The sequence below is a fragment of the Balaenoptera acutorostrata genome, chromosome 20 (genome assembly GCF_949987535.1).
Source record: "Balaenoptera acutorostrata chromosome 20, mBalAcu1.1, whole genome shotgun sequence".
In the NCBI taxonomy this organism is placed as follows: Eukaryota; Metazoa; Chordata; class Mammalia; order Artiodactyla; family Balaenopteridae; genus Balaenoptera; species Balaenoptera acutorostrata.
In genome coordinates, this window is record NC_080083.1 from 26376438 (window position 1) to 26403685 (window position 27248).

Consider the following 27248-nt stretch of genomic DNA (forward strand, 5'->3'; position numbering starts at 1 on the left):
AGGTTGCCCCCAAAATGCAACCTGCCAGGAGGAAGCGAAAGCAATTCCCTCAGCCTATTTCCACCTCTGTCTCTTTGCTCCTATCTTCTTGTTGTCATTACCTTGATTTTCCTGTCTCTCCCTTTGTTTCATCTCAAATCCCATCTTTTCTATTCCTGCCATTCTCCATGGCTGAATCCCTTGTCTATCTGTCATACCAACTCCTGTCTCTGTCTCTACCTGGCTTGGGCTGGGACTGATGTGGGGAGAACTGTCTGCAGCCCCCCTGTCTCTGTACCCTGGAAAATGTGGGTGTGTGTGTGGGAGGGGTGGGAGGTCACATGTTGGGGGCACTGGGCCGAGATCCTGTAAGGAACCTGCGCTTCCCTCTGTCCGACACTGCCTGCCGGTCCAGCCCACCAGTCCAGCGCCATCACCATGGAAACCAGCAGCCGACTTCCTATTGGTGGGCAGGAGGGGAGGGGGGAGGGGAGGGCTGGCTCTCCCTCGCTCACCCCCTTATTCTGAGGCTCAGCCCTCCTTGGCGCCCACCATTTCGGGGCTCCGGGACTGTAGGGGACCCTTCCAGTCCCCAGAGCCGAGGCCAGCAGGAACAGAGACTATGAGGCAAGCAGCCCACCGACCCAGACCTCCTTAAGACCAGCCCAACCGCCTAGCAAGCTGGCGAGCAGCAGCGGGGAGAGGAGCAGGAGATAAAGGACCACGGCAGACCTTTGGGGATCACCCCAGCAGCTCCTGTGGACCCTAGCCAGGCTGAGGGGTCGTGATGGGTGGTCAGACTCACAGACGCTGACGGACACACCATGACAGCGATGCACCCAGCAGCACAGCACTGAGACACTCAGATACAACCGGTGACAGCATCACACACTGCCACAGCCCTGCAATACAGACAGCCACACACACAGAAACAACTGGTAACTCTGAAACAGGCACACACAGTGACACACAGAACCACTACCCCCGGCACGCACAAGTGGGGGCACCCATCCTCCAAACACACACACAGCAGCGCTGACCGACACCGGCAGACCTGGAGACACACGCACACCCTCACCCGGGCACTGCTGTCGGTGGCCTCCGCACATCCTCCCCACCCCCACGGGGACACCCTTGCTCCTCCACACACTTGCGCGCACACACAGCCACGAACAAACACAGCTCGCATACCCCCAGCTCAGCTCTGGCAGCCCCGACTCCTGCAGCCTCCTTTGTGGGTGAGGAAGAACTCAGTCAACCTTGGATGGAGCTGCGGTGAAGCCAAGAGCTCAGAGAGGAAAGGGTCTGGCCTGGTGTGACCCTCACCAGCCCCTCCACCTGGCTGGGTGATGTCCCCCTGCCCGGGTCCTGGGGACCCTTGGCAGAACCATGGAGCAACTGACACCCCTCCCACGGCCGGGGGACCCCGGAAACATGGAGCCATGGGCACTGCCCGCCTGGCAGAGCTGGACTCCAGGCCAGGGGGGCGAACCTGGAGGTGCATCCCCAAGCATGGCCGATACTCTGGCAGCTCTGCGTGTTGGAGAACCGAGGCCTGAGGAGAGCTCCGAGCCCGAGGGAGCCCGAAGCCCCGGGCCTGTGGGTGGCATCCAGCCTGAAAGAACAGAAACTGGGCTGCCCAGCCCCGGGCCGGGAGCATTGAGCTCTGGACCCAGCTGCCAGAGGCTGGAGGACAAGGAGGTGGAGGCTTTCTCTAAGGTAAGGACGCAGTGGACGGTTGGGGTCTGCGAGGTCGGGGATCTCACCATGCCCTCCAGCCTGGGCATGACACGCAACTTCATGGCCCACCTCTCTTCTCCGGGCCCATCTCTGTCAGTGGGCTCGTCTCTGTGACTGTCTGTCCTCCCTTTGGTCAGGAATCTCACTGGCTCCGTTTTTCGCCATCTGTCTGTCCTTCTGACTCTGCCTTCTCTGTCTACCTCTGGCCCTCCCCCTTCCCTCTCCCTCTGTGAGTCTCTCTCTGACCGTCTGTCTGTCTATGTCTGTCTGTCTCCTCTGCAAGTCTCTGTCCTTGGGGGCTGGAGGATACTGGGGGTGTGTGGAGATGTGTGATGGAATCAGAGTCCAGAGGAAGCAGATTCAGGGGAGGGGGCTCAGTGCTGGGCTGAGCCAGGGAGGACAAGTTTTGGGGTCGGTACGAGCAGTCTCCTGTAGAAGATGGAGGGACCAGGACTTTGGGGGACTCAGGGGTCCTGAGGAGCCTGGAGGAGTGGGGATGGGAGCTCGAGCTGGCATTTCCCAAGAGGGGAAGATGGGCAGGGATGGGAAGAATTGAGGACTAGCAGACAGGGTCCCAGGGTTGGGGGATGTTAGTGTCGGCAGGCAGGACTAAACAAGCCCTTCTCCTGGGCCTCCTGTGCTCCCCCCGAAGGCCTGAACTGTGTGGGAGAACCTTCTCGTCTCCATGTCTCCTTGGACTGTGGAGGGGGATTGCTTCCCTATGGAGGGCTCTGATTTCCACAGGTAGGGTGGGTTCCTGAGTCGCTGTGCCCTGTCCTTTCCCATGCCAGGGCAAGCTGAAAATGGGCTTTGGGGACAGGCCCAACCTGGAGCTGCTGAGGGCCGTGGGGGAGCTGCAGCAGCGCTGTGCCATCCTTAAGGAGGAGAACCAGCTGCTGGTGAGGCTTGGAAAGCGAGTCCTGGGTCCTGGTTGGCGCTGGGGGGAGGCAGACTCAGACACCCCGGGCCTCTGCCTCGGCGTCCTTCTCGTCCCATGAGCATCGCTCCAAGTGGGAGCTCCATGGAGCTGATATGACCCCAAGACCCGGAAAGGGTGAACCCCTACCTAGAGTTGCCAAGGACCCCACTGTGAGCCCAGGACTCTAGCCCAAGGCCCGGGCTGTTTAGGATTGGGTCTGGGGGGTGCTCCCCACATGCCCCAATTCTGGCTGACCCCTTGTCAGAGGAAGAGCAGCTTCCCCGAGACGGAGGAGAAGGTGAGGAGGCTGAAGCGGAAGAACGCAGAGCTGGCGGTCATTGCCAAGCGCCTGGAGGAGAGAGCCCGGAAGCTGCAGGAGACTAACCTGCGGGTGGTGAGGATGGGAGGCCACTGGATGGAGACTGGGCGAAAAGGGAAGAGGGGCGTCAGGGCTGGGCCGGAGTGGGTGAGGCTTGAGAGTCACGGACTCTTAGCGCCTAGGAAAGCAGGAACCCAGGGGCTGAGGTGTAGGAAGGGCAAATGCCAGCCAGGCTAGGAGGCTGAGGGTTTCTGGAGCTGCAAGAGGGAGGGAAGGGCTGGGCGGGGAGTTCCTGAGCAGGCAGGGAGCGAGATTCTGGATTACCACGTGCTGGTGCTGGCTGCAGCCTCCAGCTGAGCTCATCTCTGGGTGCAGATCTGGTGGGGGCAGGGATGAAAACCCATCACAGTGGCAGCCCTCAACTAGCAGCATGCTTTGGGCCTAAACTAGGATGTGCAGTTAACCCTTTCACTCCCGCTTGAGGATTGCAGGGATTGGGTCAAAGGGAGGCTGTTGGTCTCCTGAGGGTAGATCCAGGGTAGAAGCAGGAGGCCACACTTGTAGGTTTTCATCCTAACCCCTCCTGTGAGAGGAGCTGAGGATTGGGAGGAGGGCCCCAGCCCTCAGATGACCGTTGGCCTTACCCCTCCTCTGGCCAGGTGAGTGCTCCCATGCCCAGTCCGGGGGCCAGCTTGGAGTTGTGCCGGAAGGCCCTGGCCCGCCAGCGAGCCCGGGACCTCAGTGAGACAGCCAGTGCCCTGCTGGCCAAGGACAAGCAGATTGCTGCCTTGCAGCGGGAGTGCAGGGAGCTGCAGGCCAGGCTCACCCTGGCTGGCAAGGTGCGAGGAGGCCTTGGTCACCCCTTCCAGCTCAGCCCTACACAAGGCCGCCTGCTCGGCAGTGTGGGATGTGGACTGAGATGTTAATGAGATGCAAATAAAGCGAGAAGGTGGAGGCTGCTGGGGAGTAGGTTCCCCTGGCAACGGCCCAGGTGGGAGCGGGGAGAAGGAGCCTGAACCGAAGGAGGTGGAGCCATAAGTCCCAGACCTGGGAATGTCTGTGCTTCAGCCTTCAGGCTGCATGCCAGTGGGTCTGACTGTATGAATCCACACATACCTCACACTGGTGTGAAGAGATGTTCTCAAGGCATTTAGCACAGTGCCGGGTACGCCGTGAGTGCCCAGTAAACGAGTTCCTGGGAATATTTGCACACGGGCTAGCGGAAGCATGTGGCTCTGTAAGCATGCATCTATGACCAGGCATGTATGCATGGGGGGGATGTGTACTTTCTCCCGCCCCGGAGCCCCTCCAGTCAGGCGGAGGGCGGGCTCTGCTGGGCATGGCGTGGGGCGGGCAGGGGTTAGGCCCGACTCCCCTCCTTGTCCCGCGACTCCAGGAGGGCCCCCAGTGGCTCCACGTGCGGGACTTCGACCGGCTGCTGCGGGAGTCCCAGCGGGAGGTGCTGCGGCTGCAGAGGCAGATCGCCCTGCGCAACCAAAGGGAGCCGCCCCCGCCGCCTTGGCCCCCAGGCCGGGCCGCCCCGGCCAGAGCAGGGGCGCCCGCCCCCGGGGCCCCGGGAGAGGTGAGCGCCGGCGCATGGGCAGGTGTGTGGGTGTGCGGAGATGGGGGTGGGAGCGGCTCGGGGGATCTCCCCCTGTACCGCGCTCAGGGCCCCGACGACGCGGTGGTGGCGTGCGCACTGCAAGGGCTTGGGGGACTGTCCCCAGCTGGGAGCAGGGTCCTCTGCCCGGCCTCCCGGGGCTCGTACCTGCGCCGCGCCCGCCCCCGGGGGCTCGGGGTCTGCCCTCCTCAGGCCTGAGGCCCGCGGCCCGCCCCGCCGCCCCTGCCGTGCCGCCAGTGGTACGGCCCGGCTGCAAATCCCCGGTTGCCCTGGCAGCCACCCGGGGCCCAGCCCGCGCCGCTGCCTCCCGCCGCAGCCGCCGCAGCGCGGGGACGCCCCCTTCAGCGCCCGCCTGGTCCGTCAGGCCCGGCCCGGCTACTCGGGGGCGGCAGTGTGTCCGCCCCCAGCTCCAGGTACGGGCGGCCCTCACTGGGCGCCAGGCTGAGGTGGCCCCTGGTCCGAGGGCTAGGGACCCCGCTCCGGACCCCCAGAACTTAGAGGTCTGGCTCCTCTCCATCCTCTGTACTGGGCAGCACTTAGGTCCACCTCCTTCCGGGAAGAGGGGAGGGAGAAGGGACCTCCTGGCGACCAAGGCCTCAGGGTTTGGGATGCTTCTTGCTCAGATTTTGCCCCTCTGCCTGGCCCAGAGAGGGAGGTGCATCGCCCATCAAGACCTGTCCTCCTCCGGAGTTTGCACGGATAACTGGGACGTGCAATAGGGTGGGCTTGGTGGAAGCTGGGAGGAGGGTCTGGCCAGGTCTGCAGGCTCTGGGCCGAGCCCAGATTCTATGGATCCATAACCCTTAGCTCTGGGGACACCACATCCCTGGGGGCCCAGGCAGCCTCCTACTTATCTGCCAGTCGCTGAAGGACACCCAGGACAGTTATTGAGTGCAGAGCAGGGCTGGAAGCTAAAAAGGGAAAGCTTTGGCCTGGATAAGGGACCCATCTCCCAGGGCACGCATGGGTCTCAGGATCTCAAAGCACTATGTCTGGAGGACACAGGGGTGCAGCCTCTGCTCTTCCACGTCAGCTGGAGATGAGGGGATGCGGTGGGGGGCAGACAGCACCCCTACTTCCCGGGCAGGGATCTCTTTGCTGAGCGTGAGATGGGGTGGGAACCTCCCTGAGACAGGCGGGGCTGGGGGTAGGCTGCCCTGAGGCCCTCTTCTCAGGTGCCAGCCCTCTGCCCCTGGCCATTTCCAGGCCACGCCCCAGGAGGATGTGGAAAACCCACCCGTGGTCCTAGGGGAGCCAGAGAAACAGCAGAGGGTGCAGCAGCTGGTAAGTCCCAGGTCGAGGGCTGGAGGAGACCCATTCTGGGTGGATCTGCCTTCCCACATGAGGAGCTCCATTCTGACCTCACAGGAATCAGAGCTCAGCAAGAAGCGGAAGAAATGCGAGAGCCTGGAGCAGGAAGCCCGGAAAAAGCAGAGGCGATGTGAGGAGCTGGTGAGCGCCCAGCCGGGCGGGCCTCCCGGGGGGCCAGCTCCTCCCTTCCCTCAGGCCAGCCAGGTGGTGGGCTCCCCTCAGCTCTGCTTCCTTCCCTCCTGCCCAGAGAGTGCTTTTCCTCCCGTTCTGCGGGGCTCCTCTTTCCTGGCTGATGCAGGGTCCAGGTCGGGGGTGAGGGGGAGGGCAGTGTCCTCTGTGTGGGGAGAGGAGAAAGGTGGGCGCTGGGACCCTCCCCAGAGGTCCTCTGGTCTCACAGGAACTGCAGCTGAGGGAAGCCCAGAGTGAGAATGCCCGCCTCGTGGAGGAGAACTGTCGGCTCAGTGGGAGAGCCACGGAGAAGGAGCAGGTAGCAGCTCTGCCCAGGTCCTGCTAGGCCCCTGGTCTCCAGGCGAAGGGCTGTCTCCTCCACCCGCCCACCCCGGACTGGGCTAGAGTATGAAGCGTACTCTTACCCCTGGTGAGGATGCCGGGGGTTGAGGCTCACACCCTGAGCTCCCTGGCGCTGCCCGCTCTCCAGGTGGAATGGGAAAATGTGGAGCTGAGGGGCCAGCTCCTGGGAGTGACGCAGGAGAGGGACTCGGCCCTTCTCAAGAGCCGGGGCCTGCAGAGCAAGCTGGAGAGCCTGGAGCAGGTGCTGAAGGTGAGGGGACTGTCCGGGGCGGGGTGGGGGGGGGCATCGGTCCCTGGCACAGGGAGAGAGTGGGACAGTGGCACTCTGTGGGGCACTGGGGTGTAGGCCGAGTCCTGGTGCCGCTGGCCCTTCCCTTCTGTAGCCTCAGTTTCCTTTTCGACAGAGAGTATGTGGAACACACGGTGTCTGAGGCACCCTCATCTTAGATCTTCTGTAGGAACAGCAGAGCAGGGCTTGGGCCTTGACGCGGGCTCTTGCGTTTCAGCACATGCGGGAGGTGGCCCAGCGGAGGCAGCAGCTGGAGGTGGAGCACGAACAGGCCCGGCTGAGCCTGCAGGAGAAGCAGGAGGAGGTCCGGAGGCTGCAGCAGGTGGGGGCAGGGTTGGGGCGGGGGCGGAGTGGGGGAAAGGTGGTAGGTTGCCGGACCCCAGCTTTATCGTCACTCGTCCAGTGGGTGTTTACTGAGAACCCACTGTGTGCCAGGCACTGTGCCGGGCACTGGAGGGACTGGGAGGGGGCAAAGATCAGGTCCCTGACGGATCAGCAAGTAAACAGATCCAGGAGTGAGATGATCCCAGTCATGGCCAAGAGCCGCGGGGGAAGTGACCGGCGTGATGTGACACAGAGTGGCTGGGATGGGGTGAGTGGCCTCTTTAGAGAGCTCGGCAAGGAAGGCCTCTAATACCTCAGGGCCCAGAAAGAGCCAGCTGATGAGCACTCCAGGGAAGGGGAATAGAAGTGCCAATGCCCTGCGGCAGGAAGGAGCTTGGGGGTGCAGACCAGTGCGGCTAGAATGTAGTAGGATGGACAGAACAGCCGGAGTGGGCAAGAGCCAGATCACATCAGGCCTCAAAGGTCAGGGGAAGAGTTTGCATATTTTGCTCTCTGAGTAGTTAGAAGCTGTTGAAAGGTCCTGAGCAGGGGAGTGGCATGATCTGATTCATCATTTTAGAGGATCACACTGGCAGCCCTGCGGAGGATGGACGGGGGAGTGGGCACGGAAGCAGGGCAGTCAGGTGTCAGGTGGCTGCAGGGGTCCAGGTGGGAGATGATGGCTGTCTGGATTAGGGTGTAGGCAACACAGCTGGAAAGAAGTGGATAGATTTGAAATATTATTTTGGGCATAGAACTGACAGGATTCACCATGGGATTCCAGTTGAATGCCCGTTCTTTCACCCATTTGCTGACTAAATGGAGGGCGAGGCTTTTCACTCCCCAGGAGTGAGGGATGAAGGGCCTCAGATTTGAGAGGCAGGGAATCCTGAGTTCTGTTTTGGCGAAGTTTGGGTTGTGTGTTAAACACTCAAGTGGAGATGTCCATAGACAGCTGGATTTATGAGTCTTGAGTCCTGGGGACGCTGGTCTTGGAGACAGGTTTTGGAGTATTCAGTGTGTCTAGTCGTGTGACTAGAGGGGACCCTTTGGGAGAGAGTAAAAGCAGGCCCAGCACTGTGCCCTGCGGCGCCCTAACACTCTGGAGGGGTAGAAGATGAGCCGGCAGGAGAGGCTGAGAAAGAGCGTCAAGAGAGACAGGAGGGAAACCCTGAGGCAGGAGGTCCCTCTCCTTGACCCTGTTGCCTTCTGACTCCATTCAGGGTGGGAGTCAGAGGGAGGAACCCTCAGCCCCTTCCCAGCCCCCTTCCCTCTTTCTCCCCCCTCCTCTCCCCTCCTCCCCCCTCCTCCCCTTTCTTCTCTCCCTTCGCCCTCCCTACCCTCCTCCCTTCCATCACACTCTATCCCACCCCCATTCCTCATCCTTCTCCTCTAGCTTTTTGCCTCCTCCCACCTGTAGGCCCAGGCAGAAGCCCAGAGGGAACACGAAGGGGCCGTGCAGCTGCTGGAGGTGGGTCCCTGGGGGTGGCCATGAGCTCTGCCCGCTTCAGGGAGGCTGGGGAGGTTGAGCGAGCGCTGGAATGGGTGCCGTGGGTGTGTGGGGAGAGGGCTCCCAGGAAGGGCCCTTAAGTGCTCTGGGGCCTGGGGGGATCCCCTCCCCCTTTGGCCCTGAAATATCCTTCCCTTTAGCAATTGCTTAGTCAGTCTAGGGGGCTGACTGGGCAGGGTCCGCTTGGGTCCCTCTTTCCTTCCCTCCCTCTCTGGGCAGTGACCTACAGGGCAAGGGTTCTAACCTTTCCTCTGTGCTTTCCTCCTGCCACAGTCTACCCTGGATTCCATGCAGGTACGTCCTCCTGATTCCCCACCTCCCTGCGGAGGGGCCTCCCCAACACCTCTCCAGGCTGGCCGAGCTGCGTCTCCTCCCTTAGGTCTAAGTGGTTCCAACCCTCATGTCCAACGACGGGGGTGCAACTGGTAGCAGACCTGAGACTCTGTAGATGGGCTGGGATTCTCACAGGATATGTGGGCCATCCCCTCGTCCCAGATCTGCCACTGTGCTTGGCAGAAACAGGCCCTGCCCTCCTCTAAAACCTAGCCGCTGAGACCTTGAGGAAGTTCCTCACCAGTCTAACCCATGATCCCCTTGACGGGGACTCTCCTGATCCCTGAGAAAAATTCCTGGGAATTGGCTCATTCCTGTCACAAAGATGTCCCTGGCTCCCGTGTGGGATCTCTCTGGGGACTTCTCTGAGGCCAGGGATTTGGGTCACTGACTGTGGCAGGGTGACAAGCCACGGAGCTGAGAAAACTCCTGAAGTGATACTGTGGTGGTGATGGGGGTAGGGCGACCCCTTTTGGCCTAGAAAGCAGCCACAAGCAGGAAGTGCCGCTGCCTGGAGCACGAGGCCTTGCTGCAAGAGGCAGGGCTGGGAGTGAAGCTGGCCCACAGCTCCCGGTCTTTACCCTCAGCAGCACACTATTCGGGGCAGTGGGGCAGCCAGGCTGAGGGTTGGTGCCCAGGCCTAGGGGCTGGGCAGATGTGATCTGAAGCCTAGTGTGGGGCTGTGTGGAGACGGCACAGTTTGGATCTGGCAGCTTTGGTGGGTCTTGTGGCTTATCGTGCATCTTGGCCCAGGTCCGGGTTCGAGAACTGGAGGAGCAGTGCCGCAGCCAGACTGAGCGCTTCAGCCTCCTGGCGCAGGAGCTCCAGGCCTTCCGCCTGCACCCGGGCCCCTTGGATCTGCTCACCTCCGCCCTGGGCTACAGTACCCTTGGGGACCGCCCGCCTCCCCCCTGCTGCTGCTCTACCCCCCAGCCCTGCCGGGGGTCTGGCCCCAAAGGTGAGGTAGACCCCAGTGACATTAGCCTGGAATCCCCAGGTCTGGGCTTTTTTGTATAGAGCAGAACTCAGGGTCAGAGAAGGCTAGCAACTCACCCAAAATCACACAGCAAGTTAGAGCCAGGTCTGGCTTGAACCAGGCTCCAATGGGGAAAAAAACAAGCCCGCAGGAGCATCTCGACCTGCTGCTCCTCCCCCTTCAACAAGATCTCTGTGGCCATGGCTGGGGGGTGGGCACTAGGAGTCAGTAGCAGGCAGTATGGGCTGGTGAAGAGCCAGCTGGGCTTCAGTCAGATCTCGTGGTCCCAGCTCCACTCACTTAACAGTTCACGATGCTGCTAACGCTCTGTGGGCCGTGTGTTCTAAGCTGTAAGACAGGAGCACCCAATGCACCTCATCAAGCAGCTCTGAGGAGCCTATGAAATAATATATGTAAATCACCTCCACCTCCACTTAGTAAGTTCCCCCCCACCCAGTATTTCCCTTCTTGTAAGGAAACTTGGCCGTGGAGGGCCTGACCCCTAGATCCAAGACGACCCTTGGTCCCTGGTCGCTCCTCAGGCCACAGACCCCAAGGCTACATGTCATCTTTTCTTTAGACCTTGACCTCCCGCCAGGCTCCCCAGGGCGCTGCACCCCAAAGTCTTCCGAGCCTGCCCCTGCCACCCTTGCTGGGGGCCCTCGAAGGACGGCCAGGAAGGCAGAGTCTCTCTCCAACTCCTCTCGTTCCGAGTCCATCCACAACAGCCCCAAGTCATGCCCTACGCCCGAGGTCAGTGCTGGGGCGGGGCCTGGGGGGAGGGGGGTGGGGAGGTGACCCAGGAGTTGGGTGGCCGCTGGCCCGCGTGGGGTCCCAAGTGGAGCCAGGCCGCGGCAGAGAGGGGCCCGTGGATTCCTCCCGGTGGGCGGGGAGCTCAGGTGGGGCCCATCCCACCCTCCTACAAGCCCTCCCTTGGGGCCGCCCAGCCCCACCCCTCTGGGGCCCAGAGAGGCCCTGGAGTCCTGGGCTGGATGGAGGCAGACACTTTGGCGCCAGGATCCACCTAATGAGGCTGGTCCTGAGTGTCTGTGGCTGAAGCAGGCCGTCGTGTGAGGAGGAGCACAGGTTCCGGGATTCAGGTCCCAGCTTTGTCCTAGGCAAGTCGCTGCCTCTTTCTTGGGCTTCGGTTTCCTTGTCTGCATTTGGAACTAATAACCCTGCCTCGTGAGGCTGCTGTGAGGATTACGTGAAAAAATACAAGGGTGGTACCTCCCTCAGTGCCGGGCACACCGTAGACGCTTAACGTGTGGCAGCTGTTATTACTACCAAATTCTTTGGTATCACTCACAACCCCTCCGATCACCTCATTCCTCTACCTTCCAAACCCCAGAAGGTGCGTGGGGTGGGAGGGTGGTCAGGAGCAGCCCTGCCGTCCCGGGTGGGTTCAAGGGGTAGAACCCGGCCACGGCCTCTACTGCCCCCTTGTGGGATGGAGCGGTGGTGCTGGCTTTGGATGTCCCAGTTTCCGCTCCCAGTACCCTCGTCACGGACTTCTCAGCCCCCTGGCCTCCAGCTCTTCACCATCCGAGTGCTTGGCGGCGTTTTTTTTTTTTTTTAATTTATTTATTTATTTATGGCTGTATTGGGTCTTCGTTTCTGTGCGAGGGCTTTCTCTAGTTGCAGCAAGCGGGGGCCATTCTTCATCGCGGTGCGCGGGCCTCTCACTATCGCGGCCTCTCTTGTTACGGAGCACAGGCTCCAGACGCGCAGGCTCAGTAATTGTGGCTCACGGGCCCAGCTGCTCCGCGGCATGTGGGATCTTCCCAGACCAGGGCTCGAACCCGTGTCCCCTGCATTGGCAGGTAGATTCTTAACCACTGCACCACCAGGGAAGCCTTTGGCGGCGTTTTTACCTTAAAGAGACAGACTGTCGTGGGACACCCTCCCCCGCCCCTACCCCACCGGTGTGGCTGGCCCTCTCTCCGATGGGGAAAGTGGTCTTATTTACTGGGCTGGTGCAGAAAAGAGGCCGGGGCTCAGGGAGGGATCCAGTTTACCCCGCCCCCGTCCCTTGAGCCAGGGCATCTGGGCTCCGCCAGGCCCTGCCAGCTCAGGTGCTGAGTTAGAAAACATCGGGGCCCATCGCTGCCGGCCTTGCCCATCATCTGCTCAGTTTCTCTTCTCAAAACGGTGGGTCCTCCTCTGCCTGCTTTGCCTTTGGCCCCTGGGTCCTGGAGGGGACTGGCCCTTTCTGCGTGTCCGCAGGTGGACACAGCCAGCGAGGTGGAGGAGCTGGAGGCAGACAGCGTCTCCCTGCCCCCAGCAGCACCGGATGGCAGCCGGGGGGGATCCAGGATCCAAGTCTTCCTCGCTCGCTACAGGTGGGCCCTCACCCCTGCTCCCCATTTCCCCAGCACTTGGGCTGTAAGGGAGGAGGGGCCGGTGAAGAGCGTGGCCTCTGGAGATGGTTGGGCTGGGGCAGGGACCCCAGCGGGACATGTCCTCTTAGCCTCGTTGGGCTGGGGTGGGCGCAGTGGGTGCTCCACGTGGTTAAAGGGGGACAACCAAGTCTCCGTAGAGGCCGAGTGCACTGGGGGAGAGGACACAGGACACGGAGAGGAACGTCAGTCGCTGTCCTTCTCCTCCTCCTCTGCACCTCCCCCAACAGCTACAACCCCTTCGAGGGCCCCAATGAGAACCCAGAGGCAGAGCTTCCGCTTACCGCTGGCGAGTATATCTACATCTATGGCAACATGGACGAGGATGGCTTCTTTGAAGGTAGGAAGGTAGTGGGGATCATTCTGTCCATTCGCCTGCTTTTAAGCTCCTCTTCCCGAAGACCTCCACCCATCTGTATCCTCTCAGCCCACTGTAACTTCTCAGACTCAGCTGAAAGGCATCCAGAGACCCGGCAGCCCGCGGGGAAAGGGAAAGGGAAAGGAAGGGCTGTGGGAGCAGCTGGTCTGACTCCAGACCTGCCCAGAGCAAGACAGGGCCTATGACAGTCCAGGTGGCAGACAGAATGTCACAGGGAATTTCGGCTAAGTTCACTCTTGTGCTGGCAGACAGGGCATGGCAGCGCTTAGCACTAGTGACCTCGAGGTCAGCCATGTGGCATAGATCTGATGCTGGACCCCAATCAGTGTGGGGAGGAGGAATCAGGGTCCAGAGCCCAGGAAAGGGTGTTAACAAGTGGTTAGCAGTTGTCAGGGCCCAGGCAGGGCGTGAGCTTCAGGGCAGTTCTACAGTGCCCGTGGGATGGGGCAACCGCGGCAGATGCCCCATTACTGAGACTGGGCAACTCCTCCTTGGGCCCCACACCTGCTGTTTGAGTAGGTGCTGGGAATGATGGTAAACAGCTAAATTCTCTATAAGGATGGATAATGGAGAGCAGGATTAAATAGCTCCCGGGAAAACGCTTTTTTTAATAAAAAAATACAAATAAAAACAGCAACACCTTTTTTTGGAGGGGGGCAGCTAAAACATAAATATTAACTAACCACAGGTTACTAGAATTTGAACTATGCAATTTGGGATAGATTGAAAGGCATGTAGACAACTGGGTGTAGGATGCCCTATTCCTCCTCCCCATGCTTCAGCTAAGGGACTGCTTCATCTGTGTCTGGTCCCACCTGGGCTGCTCTCAGTGGCTCAAGCTTCAGGAGCACGAGACTGACTCTGGCCCAGGCTCCAGCACCAGCCTCTCAGGGCTGTGGATCTGCTTAGTGTGATGGTTCCTACCATTAACCTCACACCCCATAGTGTTAGTGCTTATATTAATCTCCTAGGGCTTCCGTAACAAATTGCCACCAACTGGGTGGCTTAAAACAACAGGAATGTGTTCTCTCACAGTTCTGGAGGCCAGAAGTCCGAAATCAAGTTGTTGGCAGGGCCACACTCCCCCTGGAGGCTCTAGGGGAGAGTCTGTTCCTTGTCCCTTTCAGTTTCTGGTGGGTCCAGGGGTCCCTTGCTTGTGGCCACATCACTCCAGTCTCTGCATCTGTGGTCACATTTCCTCCCCTTCTTCTCTCAGTGTCTCTCCCTATGTGTCTCTTATAAGGGCACTTGTCATTGGATTTAGGACCCACCCAGATAATCCGGGATGATCTCATCTCAAGCTCCTTCACTTAATTGCATTTGCAAAGACACTTTTCCCAAATATGGTCATATTCGTAGGATCCAGGGTTTAGGATGTGGACATATTTTGGGGAGGCCACCTTTCAACCCGCCCGCAGTGCTCATGTTATCTAATTTATTGGAAGTCCCTTTTGTTTCTTCTTCAAGTTTCCTTACTTTTTGTTTTTCCCTCCTAGCGTAAGTAGAGAGAGAGGGTGTCGGGGAAACTTACGCACCTTCCTGCAGCTCAGGCCTGCCTACACCCCCCCTAAACCCTGGCCCTTGCTCCTCCTTCCTCCCAGTAAGGCACACCAGCCGCCCGCTCATCTGTTCCCCAGGAATCTTTCTCCTTTTCCCAAATTAGCTGTGACATGACAGACTGTGTGTCCGATTTCTTGATTTTCTGATGTGTCACAAACAAAAAACAAACGCTTTATGATACTCTGTTGCCAAGTGTTCAGGGGAACTGGCACAGGGTAACAGAACTTACCTTCAGTCGCTGTCTGAACTGACTGCCAGTATGCTTCTGGACCCAGGCCTGCTGTGGGTCTCAACCCCTTCTAGAACCCACAGGGGATTCTTTTCTCTGGCAGGTATGTCTTTTGTGTCTAAAGATTCCTTCCCTTACTCTGACCAGATGGGCGTCCCTCTCCCTTTGAGGATGTCTGTTTTCCACCCAGGGAAGTTGAGGGGCACCCCCGCCCTCACTCCTCAGGCCTGTGTAAAATGACAGTTTTCAAACATACGGAAAAATTAAATAGTACAGTGAATACCTATGTACTCACCACCTAGATTCAACAGTTGTTAACATTTTGCCATAATTGCCTTTTCTGTATGCAGGTTAAAAAGATGATTGAAAAGCAAGTTGTAGACAGATGGTATTTTACCCAGACATACTTCAACATGCATCTCCTTCTAAGGACGTTCTTCTACATCCTTGCAGCATCACCTGGGAGCTCGTTAGAAATGCAAAATCTCAGCCCCATCCAGACCTAGCTGAGTTAGAATCCGTATTTTAACAAATCTCCAGGTGATTCATATGCACATTAAAATTTAAGATGCCTGTCCTATATAACTACAATACTGTTATCACACCAATGAGAGTTAACAGTAACTCCCTAATCCAGATCTTGACTGCTCCTGTCTTTTAAAAAGCGGTGACAGGTAAATGTGGATCTGAATCAGATGCTTAAGATCACCCACTAACCATTGCTCAAATGCATTTATTGGACTGCTTTTTCTCTACCTCCTCTCTGTCTTCTCCTCCCCTGCCCTCCCTCCACCAGGGGAGCTCATGGATGGCCGAAGGGGCCTGGTCCCTTCCAATTTTGTAGAGCGTGTGTCCGACGACGACCTCCTGACCTCCCTGCCTCCAGAGCTGGCTGATCTGTCCCACAGTTCAGGCCCTGAACTCAGTTTCCTGAGTGGAGGCGCGGGCGGCAGCAGTAGCGGGGGCCAGAGCAGCGGGGGACGCAGCCAGCCCAGAGCAGAGGAAGAGGCTGCAGGGGACGAGCTTAGTCTGAGCCCCTCGCCCGAGGGCCTGGGTGAGCCCCCGGCCGCGCCTTACCCCCGCTGTCTGGCTGTCCTCAAGCAGCTGGCCCACAGCGTGGTGCTGGCCTGGGAGCCGCCTCCTGAACGCGTGCAGCTGTGCGGCTACCACGTCTGTGTGAATGGGGAGCTGCGGCAGGCCCTGGGGCCCGGGGCACCCCCCACGGCTGTGCTTGAGAATCTGGACCTGCAGACCGGGCCCCTCCGTGTCTCTGTTCAGGCCCTGACCAGCTGGGGCGGCTCTGACCCTCTGCGCTGTTGCTTGGTGCTAGGGGCCCGGGCCGGGGTGGCACCTAGCCAGCTGCGGGTCCATCGACTGACAGCCACGTCCGCTGAGATCACCTGGGCGCCCGGCAACAGCAACTTGGCCCATGCCATCTACCTCAATGGGGAAGAGTGCCCCTCTGCCTGCCCTAGCACCTACTGGGCCACCTTCTGCCACCTGCGACCTGGTACAGTCTATCAGGCCCGAGTGGAGGCTCAGCTCCCGCCTCGAGGGTCCTGGGAACCAGGCTTGGAGAGGCCAGAGCAGCGGGCTGCCACCCTGCAGTTCACCACACTCCCAGCAGGTAGGTGAGCTTGGGCACCTGGTGTCTTTAACACCTGGGAGGTCAGGCCACGGAGGGCGGCCGAAGGGGAGGCTGTTGCTACTTGCGTTTTTAGAGAAATGGTGAAGTGGTCTGTTACGTCTGGCAGTGAGTGTGCTGCATTATTGGGTCTTGTGCCCCCTCCCCCTAGGCCCACCTGATGCCCCCCTGGATGTGCAGATTGAGCCAGGGCCCTCCCCTGGAGTCTTGATCATCAGCTGGCTCCCAGTAACAATTGATGCTGCTGGCACCTCCAACGGCGTCCGGGTCACAGGCTATGCCATTTATGCTGATGGGCAGAAGGTATGGCCTGGGGACTGCCCACCTGTACCCTGGGATCGAGATGTGGGTCTCTCCTCGCCATGCGCAGAGGCCTAGTCTCCCCAACCTGGCACAGAGGCTGCCTGGCCCTGGCATTTGGGCACTAAGTAGCAGATTGGTTAAGAGCATGGGCTCTGGTAGCAGATGACTGGGATTCCACCACTGAAACCACGTGGCCAGGAGGCTTAGATGAGACGTGGCACGCCAAGGGCGCCGTGCCTGGCATGATGCCAGTCACTGTGGTAGTCGTGGAGTCCTCACACCTGGCCACCTCAGCCTCCCTTTCCTGTGCTGTGCTCCTTCCACCCTGCAGATCATGGAGGTGGCCTCCCCTACGGCAGGCAGCGTGCTGGTGGAGTTGTCGCAGCTGCAGCTGCTGCAGGCGTGCCGCGCGGTGGCCGTGCGCACCATGTCGCCCCACGGCGAGTCGGCTGACTCCATCCCGGCTCCTGTCGCCCCCGCCCTGGCTGTGGCCTCCTCGCCAGCCAGGGTCTCCTGCCCCTCCCCACGACTGGGCTCGGAGGCCAGACCGCCCCTTGCTCCAGCCTCCCCGGGGCCTGGAGACCCCAGCTCTCCCCTCCGGTGCCCCAACCCCCGTGGAACTCGAGAGTCCCCCGGGGGCTCCCCAGCAAGCTCTCCCGGAGAGACACCAAAAGGATCCTCAGAGGAGCCCCCAGTGCCTGGCTCTCAGGTACCCTGCTGGGGAGAAGGGGAGCAGGTGGAGACTGGGAGAAGGGTCTGGCGCTTGGGCCCTTCCTCAGTGCCTGCCGTTCCAGGAGGAGGCTGGGCCAGCTGTGCTGGGGGCCCCAGGGGACAGCAAGGCCAGTGAGCCAGCCTTGGGAGAGCGAGTTCCTGGCCCTGCAGCTTCCTCCCTGGCCGAGGAGGAGGCTGAGTGGACCGCAGGAGAGGCCCGCCCGGCCCCTGGCTCCACCCAGGGAACACTGGCCCAGAGGCTGCCCTGTGCTGAGGTCTGCCGTGGAGGAGACACAGGGCCTGGGCTGAGGCCCAGGGCTGAGGTACGGGGTTGGGGACACTGGGCCACCTCAAGGAATCGAGGCCCCCCTCCCTGCCCTCTGCCAGCCCAGATCTGGCTGTCCTCTCTGCTTGTTCTCTGCTCTGCTCTGGCTCTGGTCTGTGCTGTATGTCTGGCCAGCTCTTTGCCACTTTGTCTTCCAGGTTTCTTTCCTTTTTGGCTGCCATCCTTCTTCTTCCCCACCCCCTACTATGCACACCCCCCGTTTGGGGCATGACCCTGTCTCCCTCTGCCAAGGGACCCCGTTCATTCTGGCTGGGGCTGACCCTGCCACAGCACCCCCGCACCCCGCATGCCCTCCCTCACCTCCCTGTTCTCCTCCTTTGTCTGGCCTCTTGCAGAGAGAGGACACGGCCGAGCTTGGGGTCCGTCTGGGGAACTCCCTTGTGGACCATGGCCGCAACTCAGATCTGTCAGACATCCAAGAGGAGGAGGAGGAAGAGGAAGAGGAGCTGGGTGTCAGGACTTGCTCTTTCCAAAAGCAGGTCGCTGGCAACAGCCTCAGGGACGATGGGGCCAAGGTAACGGGGTGAGGAGGGACTGGTGGGCCCTAGACCTCAGGTTCTGGGGGCCTCTGCCCCACGTGTCAGCAGCTGCTCCAATGCCACCGAGTGCCAGCAACATTCTAGGTGTGTGGCCTGGGCCCTGTCCTGAGCAGCAGATAGGAAGTGGCTCAGGCTTGGCCTCTGCCCTCCTGGAAAGAAAGGGGAGAATGAGGCGCTCTTTTCTGTAACTTCTCCCCATCAAACCCACCAGACGCAGCGCCCTGGCCATCTGAGAGCTCGTGCTGGGAGCTTCCAAGGAGGGCGTGGGAGGCCTCCCTGCTGTTACAGGCATGGCCTGTTCCCTGACGCTTCTGCCCCTCGGGATCCCAGCATCTGGGCAGCCCGTTCTTGGGTGTGCTCCCTAATCCTTCCTCTGGCTCTGCCCCAGACATGCTGTGTGGCTTTGGGCCAGCCTCCCTCTCTGGTCTTTCCTCTTGGAGGAAGCTGAGAGAGGGCTATGGGTTACCTGAAACCCCTGCCCTCATTTGAGGGCAAAGGTCACAACTCTGTCCTTTTCCCACGGACCTCTCTTCCCTGCCGCCCTCCCCCCCTCCCCCCAGCCCCAGCCCGACCCCTTCTGTGAGACTGACAGCGACGAGGAGATCTTGGAGCAGATCCTGGAGCTGCCTCTCCAGCAGTTCTGCAGCAAGAAGCTCTTTAGCATCCCTGAGGAGGAGGAAGGAGAGGACGAGGAGGACGAGGAGGACGGGAAGAGGCCAGGGGTGGGCTCTTCTTCCCGAGACCCCGACCCACCTGAGCCTGCCTTCCTGGGGCTGGGCTGTGACAGCGGTCGGCCCCGAGGACCTGGCCTTTGTCCTTTGTCTCCCGAGCCCTCCAGGGCTGGGGACCGCCTGGAGGACATGCCGGGACTAGTTGGCGGAAGCAGCTGGAGAAAAGGAAATGGCTCCGCCGAGAAGCCCCCCAACCGCAGGCGGTCCCCAGATCCCCGTGAACACTGCAGCCGACTTCTCAGCAACGGCGGGTCCCAGGCCTCTGGACGACCAGGCCCCGCCCGGGAGAGGGGCGGCCCCCCCGTGGGCGAGGGCACCAGGGCTGGACCAGAGGCTGGTGGGAGAGGGCGGCCGGCCCCTTCGAGGAGGTGCCCCCGTGGCCCAGCCCCAGAATCAGGCCCGGCCAGCTGCCTCTCCCCCAAGTGCTTGGAAATCAGCATCGAATACGATTCTGAGGATGAGCAAGAGACGGGCGGCGGGGGCATCAGCGTCACCAGCTCCTGCTACCTCGGAGATGGGGAGGCGTGGGGCGCAGCACCCACGGGAAGGCCCAGGGGGCCTCCGAAGGCCAATTCAGGCCCCAACCCCTACCCACGCCTCCCGGCCTGGGAGAAAGGGGAGCCAGAGCGGAGAGGCCGCAGTGCAACTGGCAGAGCCAAGGAGCCACCCTCCCGGGTCCGTGCCCTCTCCCCACCCTGGGCCGCCCCCTGCCTGCTGCCGCCTGGTGGCCCTGCTTGCTGCCCACCGGCCGCTCCCATTCCACGCTGCCGTCTCCATCAGCAGAGGTGGGGCTGGGCCTCCGGGTTCCCTCACCTGCCTCTTCCCACCCACATTCCACTGCTTTGCTGCTTCTGCCAGTCGGAACTGGGACGCACAATATTCTGTGGCCATAAGTCGCCAATTGCCGCCAGCCAGCCCCCTGCCTCTGGGCCGGGGGGCCCCTTCCTCTGCTTAGCTAGTTACATCTTCAGGACACTGACCGTGATGTCCGGCCTCATCCAGCCCTGCCACCGAGAAGAGGCACTCCTCTCCCACGCTCCTCGGCCAACTCTCAGATCTAACCTTAGTCCCTCCACTGCACTCCTCTACTAAGGTGGCCGGAGCTGGGCCTCCCCTCCTGCCCTTCCTCCCCACGTGGGGGTGTCTGATGCCTCCAGTGAGGTTGGGCCACGGCTCCAGGAGAGGAACGTGTGTCCCTGCTCTGCTGTGCCGCTTTCGCTGACGGGGCAGAGCTGGGGGAGCGCTTGTGGGGTCCTGCCCCTGCTGAGGTGCCCGCCAGAGGGGCGGTGTGTCACTTCTGCCGTCTGTTGCCCTCTCTTTGCAGGCAACAGAGACTGGGGAGCCCAGAGGGCAGGACGGCTCTGGGCGGAGGGGCCCCCAGCGGAGAGGGGGCCGGGCCCCCAGGCCAGGCTCCGCGGAGCTGGGTGAGCACCTGTGGGGGGCTGGGCCAGGCTGAGGGGGCTTTCCTGCCCCCTTGGCCAGAGCTTATTGCCACTGCTCTCCCCAACAGCCCCTCCGAGGAGCCCTCCAGAAGAAGCACTGGCTTACCAGGACCTACCTGTCAGGGTCTTTGTGGCTCTGTTTGACTATGACCCTGTGTCGATGTCTCCCAACCCTGATGCTGGGGAAGAGGAGCTCCCCTTCCAGGAGGGCCAGATCCTGAAGGTGACTGACTCACTGTCTGATCCTCCTTCCTCCCTCCTTTCCTGCACTGGGGGTATGGTAGCCGCGCGTGGGTGAGAACCAGGTGATGGTTTTAGAGCCAGGTGATGTGGGGTTGGGTCCTGATTCTGCCACATCTAGCTGTGAAACCTTGAGTAGATTAGCTAACTCCTCTGGGTCTCATTGGTAAAATGGGGATAATGTTAAGTGTCTACCTCACAGGGTTGTTTGAGGATGAAATGATTCAGTACCCATAGAGCCCTGAAACTTCCTGGCGCATATCACAATGTGACAACTGCTGCTGTTAGCATTGTAACTTTTATTGTGCCTCCAAGTATTTATTGAAGGCTTTCGGCTATTGCTCTGAGGTCAGGGAGATCTAGTCTGGGCCGGACTGGGGGGATGGATGTGCAGATAGTGGGTGACGACCACACGGAAAGGGCTATCTTCTGTCATCCCTCTGATCCGTATTCTTGGCTATTTCCCCCTATCTCCTGTTCCACAAAAGGTAGAGCATTCTTCTGCAGTCCCAAGTGTGGTGCTGTGAGCTCGGGGCCTCGGGTGCAGGGAGCAAGCTGAACTGGCCTCCTGACACAACGGGTCTTCTTCGCGTCCAGGTGTTTGGGGACAAGGATGCCGACGGCTTCTATCGGGGTGAAGGCGGGGGCCGGACGGGCTACATCCCCTGCAACATGGTGTCCGAGGTGACTGCGGACAGCCCTGCAGGGACACAGCAGCTGCTCCAGCGGGGCTATTTGTCCCCAGATGTTCTCGTTGAGGGTTCAGGTATGACCTGCTCCTGTCCCCCACCCACTTCCTGCCACCACAGTGCCAACTCCAACACCACCCGCGCCCAGAGCAGTTGGTATGTCTGGAGTGGCCGAGGTGCCTGCTTGGTCCAGAGTCTGGCAGAGCCACTGGGGCCCTCAGAGACCGAGGCCAGTGTGGCCGCGGCAGTGAGCTTGCCGCCTGGAATGGGGGTTCACTGCCTAGGGGACGGGCCCTGTATCTTGGATCCGGGAGGTGGGGGATGAGAGAGGAACGCCCTTAGACGCTCTAGTGCAGGAGCCCTGGTACAGCCCCGAGAGAAGACTGAAGTCTGTCCATCTCCCTCCCTCGCCTGGGTTTCTCTCTAACATCTGCTTGCCTTCCTGGACCAGGGAACGGTCCCTTTGTCTACTCCACAGCTCGCACAGCTGGGCCTCCCCCCAAGCCCCGCCGCTCCAAGAAAGGTGGGTGAGACCCCCTTCTCCCTCGGGGGCCTGTGAGGACGGGAGGGTGGGGACACTACGTGGCTCCCTGGGGAGACACATGGGAGGTCTTGAGCAGGTTCAGGAAATCGGGCCAGACCTTCATCCCCAGCCACCCCTCCAGTGGGCAGCTTCATTCTAATGGAGATGCGGAGTGGTTTGCTGGGACCTCTGTTCCAGAAAGCACCCGACTATAAATTCTATGCCAGCTGGAGCGAGTCACTTACCCTTTCTGGGCCTTAGTTCACTACGAAAACCAAAGGGCTGGGCTGATGTGCTCTCCGAGCGTCCTTCTCCTGCATCCCTTGTGTGAGGCTGAGCATCCTGCCTGCCCTGCGCCAGCACCCCCCTCCCCCGCCCCCAAAGAAGAGGGATGTGAGGGGCGGGGCTCACAGTCATATTCTCTCCACAGCTGAGTCGGAAGGCCCTGCCCAGCCCTGTGCAGGTGAGGGGCCATCCCTGTGCAGTGGAGACTGGGGAGAGAGGTGGGGCGGGGCAGCCCCTCCGGCCTCTCCCCAGGGGCTACAACTAGCGGGGAGGTGGTGAATAGGGGTCAGCAGGCCTCCAGTGCCAAGGATAGTAGGGGAGTGGGGGAGGGTCTAGAGAGAGTCCTGAGTCTTCTCCCCCTCCCCCTCCAGGCACCCCCAAGCCGGTCTCCTCTACTGGCCCGAAAGCTCCCCGCTCCATGGTGGCTGCATTTGACTACAACCCCCGGGAGAGCTCCCCCAACATGGACGTGGAGGTGAGGACCCTCAGATAGAGCCCAGCCAAGCTGGGTGGTGGCAGGGCCTCCCTGGGCCTGACACGTGCCTCTTGGTCTCTCCATAGGCAGAGCTGCCCTTCCGGGCAGGGGACGTCATCACTGTGTTCGGGGGCATGGACGATGATGGTTTCTACTATGTGAGAACATGGGGGTGGGGGGGTGTGTGCCCAAGAGGGCTCTCCCAGAGCCAGGGAGGGGGATGAGCAAGGGTTCCTGATCGAAGCCCGGAGGAATGGACCAGGTAGCCTCCCATGATAGTGACGTTGACCCCAGGCCGTCCCCCGGGGGCTTCAGGGTCAAGGGGGTGGGGGTGAGGCCTCTCCTGGTCTTAGTCTCAGCGTCTCCTCCCCAGGGGGAACTGAATGGACAGCGGGGCCTGGTTCCATCCAACTTCTTGGAGGGCCCTGGGCCTGAGGCAGGCGGCTCAGACAGGGAGCCCGGGACACCCCAGGCCGAGGGGCAGGTCAGTGAGGACCTGGGCTCCCGGCTCAGCAGTTGGGTCTCTATGCTGCTGGTGTGGTTGGAGGGGGGCAGGGGTGGGCAGGACGGCGTCGTGCGAGGAGTGCAGCCGGGCAGTGGTCCAGGTGCGCACTGCGCCCAGGGCGGGGCTGTGAGCTGCCGCCGGAGGGAGCCCAGCCGGGGTGGCTTCCTCCCGGTGTGCGCCCCTCTGTGCAGCGGGGTGAGGCCGAGACCTTGATCCCAGCTGCCCACACCCCCGGCCAGTGCAGGTGAGGGGCCCGTGGAAAAGGACCCTCAAGCCTCCCACACCTCTAGCCGTCATAGCCCCTGGTACAGGGACCCTCCTCACCCCTCTGCTGCATCTCTCTGTCTCCCAGGTGCCTTTTAAAGCCGGATGCTCAGCAAGGCCCAGCTTCCTGGGTGGGTGGAGTACAATTAAGCTCCAGGTTCACGGGGCAGGGAGAGGGTGAGGAGGCCAGGCGCCAACGGGAAAGCCCTGGGTCTCCATGTGCAATCGTTCCAAAGGCAGGGGCTCTGCAAAGCAGGACCTGCCCCTAAGGCCTGGTGACCTGGGCGACCTGGTGACCAGGTGGAGAGCGTATGGTCTGGCCGTAACCCATCTCCTCTCTTTGTTCCCTGTTCTTCAGAGAACGAGGAGGAGAAGAGTCCAGTGCTAGATGGAGATAGATATATGTAGAGAAAGCGACATGTAAGTGGGGACTGACCCCCTATGTCCATGTCACCCTACTCCTCGTGTCACCATAATCAGACGGCTCTCCTTTGTCTCAGACACCGGAGCTGACCTGGCTTTTCCACCTTCTTCCAGGGAACGGGGAGGGACCTCTTGCCGTGAGCCAGATTTGGGCCTAGGATCAGGCCCTCCCCTTGCCTTACTCTGGGCAATGCCAGCTGCCACAGGAATACATGTCATCCTAGGATATAATGTCCCATATTAGCTGAGTCCTCATATTCTATAGCACATGCAGCTTATAGAATATTACGTGACATTCATATGGCTCATCAGTATATTATGATACTATATGACTATGGTATTATAATATTGTGATTATTATTGGTGACAGAAGAATGACACTAACGCCACCAGTAATAACAGTCTCCCCCACACAGTCTCCTCTGTATCATGACCTGTTAGGGAATCAGATGCATGATTCACTGTCAAACTCTCCGTTTTCTCCACTGGGGGGGCATAAAAGGGGAGGCTTAAACAGTTGGAGTCCGTAGATAACCCCAGACCGTTCATCTCTGGGGCTCAGACACTCCCTCCATTTGTTTCCCCAGCAACCCCTCCCTCCTGGGAGCCCTGGGAGCGGGTGGGAAGGGCCTACCCCCCTCCGCCCCACCCCAGCCAGCCATCAGCCCTGGCTAGTTGGCAAGAGACTCTTTGACCTCTGGGTGCTAGCAGAGCTCTTTGTGGGCGGCCCTGCCACATCACCAGGGTCTTAGGTGAGGGCGGGCCCCAGGCTGGGCACCCAGCACCTGCCAGCAGACTGCTAGGCTCTGGTGGAAGAGGGGGGCAGGGGATGGAGAACACACAGGCTGGCGGGAGCTGACGGGGCTGTACCAGACACAGGAGCTCGCAGAGTGGATGTGGGAATTTGGCGGGTAGCGGGGAGGCTTGCTCGTGGCTCTCTTGTTTGCCCAGCCGCTGTTCTTAGGCCACTAACAGCACAGTCTGGGTGGGCCTGTGGCAGAGGGAGCCCTTCACGGTGGCAAAGAGAGCGAGGAGGAGATTCTGCAAGGGAGACGTGCTAAAGGAAGGGCAGCAGCCTCCAGAGCTGTGGTGGGCGCTGAGCGCCGCCCGACCGTGAGGCCCCTCTGGCCCCGGGCTCCCTGCAGCCCTCTCAGGGGCCATTCAAGGAAGAGTGTCCATCTCCTCCCCATGGGGTGGGCACTCCTCCACTCCCTGAAGGCCCTCGGACACCGCGTCTGCTGGCCTGTGCGGACCTGCTCCTTCCGTCTGTGCGCTGGTGCAGGAACCATCGTTCCTGGAGTGTATGGCTCCCCCCAGCGTCCCTGTCCCCGCTCTACCTTGGGTTGGGAGGGAATGACGTGGGGGATTTGGAGCACCCAACCCGAGGGTCAAGTCCAAGGACTCTTGAGCCCAGCATCCTACAGAGAAACCCAGAGAAGGGGAGGGGCTTGCCCAGGTCCAAGTGAACAGAGCAGAAATGAGACCCCACGTCTGTCCCTTCCGACTCCCAGCTTAGTGCTCCCTCAGCATCATCGCGCCCGTTTGCCTCTCTGTGCTCTGTGTGGAGCACTAGCCAGGCGGTGGGTTTTGGTTCGCGACTGTGGTTCTGTGACCTGGGGTCTGCAGGCCCCTGAGGTTGTGGCGGAACGGAGGTGGGTTGGGTTGGGGGTCAGGCCCTGACCTTGCCCCTTTTCTCTCCCATTCTAGCACTGGGCCAGCTCAACACAAGGGCCCCCAGCGCCCCCAGGCTGGCCCTGTGCTCCTGGCCCTGGCCGCTTCACCGGGATTGAATGGGGGGTGCCACAGGGCCCGAGCAAGAAGGTGTGGGGTCTCCTCTCCAAGGGGAGGCAGCTCCTCAGGAAACTGGGCTCTGGGAAGAAGGAGTGACGCTGTGGCCCGTCCTGCAGGCCCGAGGCCCCGGCGCACTGTCCTGGCTGCTTGGGGAAGGCCCTGGACTCTCGTTCTCCCGAGCCAGTGCGCTGGCACTCGGATGGGAATTATACTCGGTGAAGGTCAGAGCTAGATGAGCCCTTGCGGATGAGTCCTCTGGATGGGCATCTTCCTCTGACAGGAGGGCAGCCTGAGCCGCAGCGTGCAGAAGCGAGTCGGCCACAGGGCTGAGCACCTGGGTCACAGAGCCAGGCCTGGGTGTGGACTCGTGACTCCTGGTTCTCCCACCTCCGCCTGGTGTCCAGCATGCGATGCTAGTCCCTTCTTGGCCTCCACATGCCTGGCCCGGGGACCCTGTTCCCTCCGACGGCGCTGGCCATCCTCATCAAGTCTTCCCTCCGTGTAGGAGAGTTTGCACTGGATTCTGCCGAGCCCCCCAGCCCCAGGGCGGGCAGGGGGGTGGAGCCGTGTATATATGTACATACTCAGTGCCTCAGCCCAGCTTCCTCCATCTCCCTTCCACTGCACAGGCCCGGGAAGGAGAAAGGCCAAGCCAAAGCGGGCCTGACCCCGCCCCATAGTGCTCCCCTCCTGCCAGCTGCCCTCCTGGCCTGAGACCCGGGCCAGCGGGCAGAAAGCAGGAGTTGGGTTTGCCTTATTTTGCTCATCAGATTCAACTTCTCTTTCGCATCGTTTTCCTCTGGCCCCTGTTGGAGTCGGGGGCCTGCGGAAGAGGACAGATTTATGCAGCTATTTTCATACATTCCCTGTTCAGATTGGGGTGGGGGGCTCTCCCCCCTTACCCTAGCCACCTCCCTCCCCCTCCCCCTCTGGCTGGGTGAGTGTCTCTGCATGTTTCCTTTGCTGTGGTGGGAGATTGTTCGACTGAATGCCCCCCCCACCTTGGTCCCCAGGGGTGTGGAATGGTGGGGGCATTTGTTTAGAGACATTTTATTATAATAAAGTCTATTTTCACAACACCCATGCTGGGCTCTACCTGGGATGAAGGACTCCTGAGGGGCGGGTCATGGTCGGCTTTGGACTCCACTTTAGAACCCAGAGGTTAACGTCTGAGGGTGACTGGGGTAAAACTAATGAACACCAAGAAGACCAAACAGCTCTGGAATTCTCTTCCTAGGAAGGTTTGGCAGCTTCCTGAGTTCCTGGTTGCAGGGCCAGGTGTTTGGAGTTGGGTCAGGGTCCTGGAGGAGGAAAGTGACCTGGGAAGGGGGTGGGGAGACAGGAAGAGAGAAGGCACCTGTTTCAAGGTGGTGGACTGAACTGATGACATACTGCAATCTTGATTCTTCTGGGGCAAATTCATAGGAATAATAGAGGTAAAAAACCCCAGCCAAACATGCAAATAAACAACATACATAGTTCCATTTGAAGAAGGGGGACACCCAATAGACTAGAAACAGCAGGATTTCAGAAAAGACAGAAAACAGATGGGAGATCGCACTCAGAAACCTCAAAGCAGGGCACCTGTTGGAGAATTCTGCACAGAGCTCCGCGCCCAGAGGTGGCACAAACAGCAGAAGGACCACAGGGGCCGTGACAGCGTGATTAGTTGGGATTCTATGTGGGGAACCACCAGGCCGATGATTGCACATTCTCCTTTTCTCCATTGGCCAAGGGGCAAAGGTGAGGATGGCTGCCCTTAGATGAGAACAGTGGGAGTGGCAGCTTGGATCAGAGACCAGGTGGTACTTTAAATGGCTGGCAACACCTGGCAAAAGCAAAAAGCATCACTGCCCGGGTCAGGAGCCGTCAAAGTGCAACACAGCATGCCCCCGTCCCTCTCTTACTGAAACCCTC

General features: G+C 60.4%; 1 protein-coding gene across 14 annotated transcripts; it reads left to right on the forward strand.

The window, feature by feature from the left end:
* The first annotated feature begins 534 nt into the window (after window positions 1-534).
* On the forward strand, window positions 535-26400 carry TSPOAP1 (TSPO associated protein 1). 14 transcript variants are annotated; one of them, XM_007176126.2, is made up of 32 exons: window positions 535-1698; window positions 2511-2618; window positions 2904-3032; window positions 3617-3796; window positions 4354-4539; window positions 5785-5862; window positions 5947-6030; window positions 6287-6376; window positions 6548-6670; window positions 6927-7031; window positions 8454-8504; window positions 8817-8837; window positions 9630-9834; window positions 10433-10605; window positions 12079-12194; window positions 12482-12591; window positions 15216-16046; window positions 16216-16367; window positions 16699-17076; window positions 17162-17401; window positions 17760-17939; window positions 18524-19369; window positions 20019-20118; window positions 20205-20359; window positions 20974-21142; window positions 21517-21588; window positions 22019-22051; window positions 22245-22348; window positions 22435-22506; window positions 22722-22832; window positions 23476-23537; window positions 25248-25384. In XM_007176126.2, exons 1-31 carry the CDS (start codon window positions 1369-1371, stop codon window positions 23503-23505), a joined length of 5562 nt encoding a protein of 1853 aa, XP_007176188.2. In that variant the 5' UTR covers window positions 535-1368; the 3' UTR covers window positions 23506-23537; window positions 25248-25384. The 14 variants fall into 14 exon arrangements, with proteins under 14 accessions (XP_007176188.2, XP_007176190.2, XP_007176185.2 ...); XM_007176128.3 differs by having other exon boundaries at window positions 23655-25381; XM_007176123.2 differs by lacking the exon at window positions 23476-23537 and having other exon boundaries at window positions 25248-26400.
* Window positions 26401-27248: the final 848 nt, after the last annotated feature.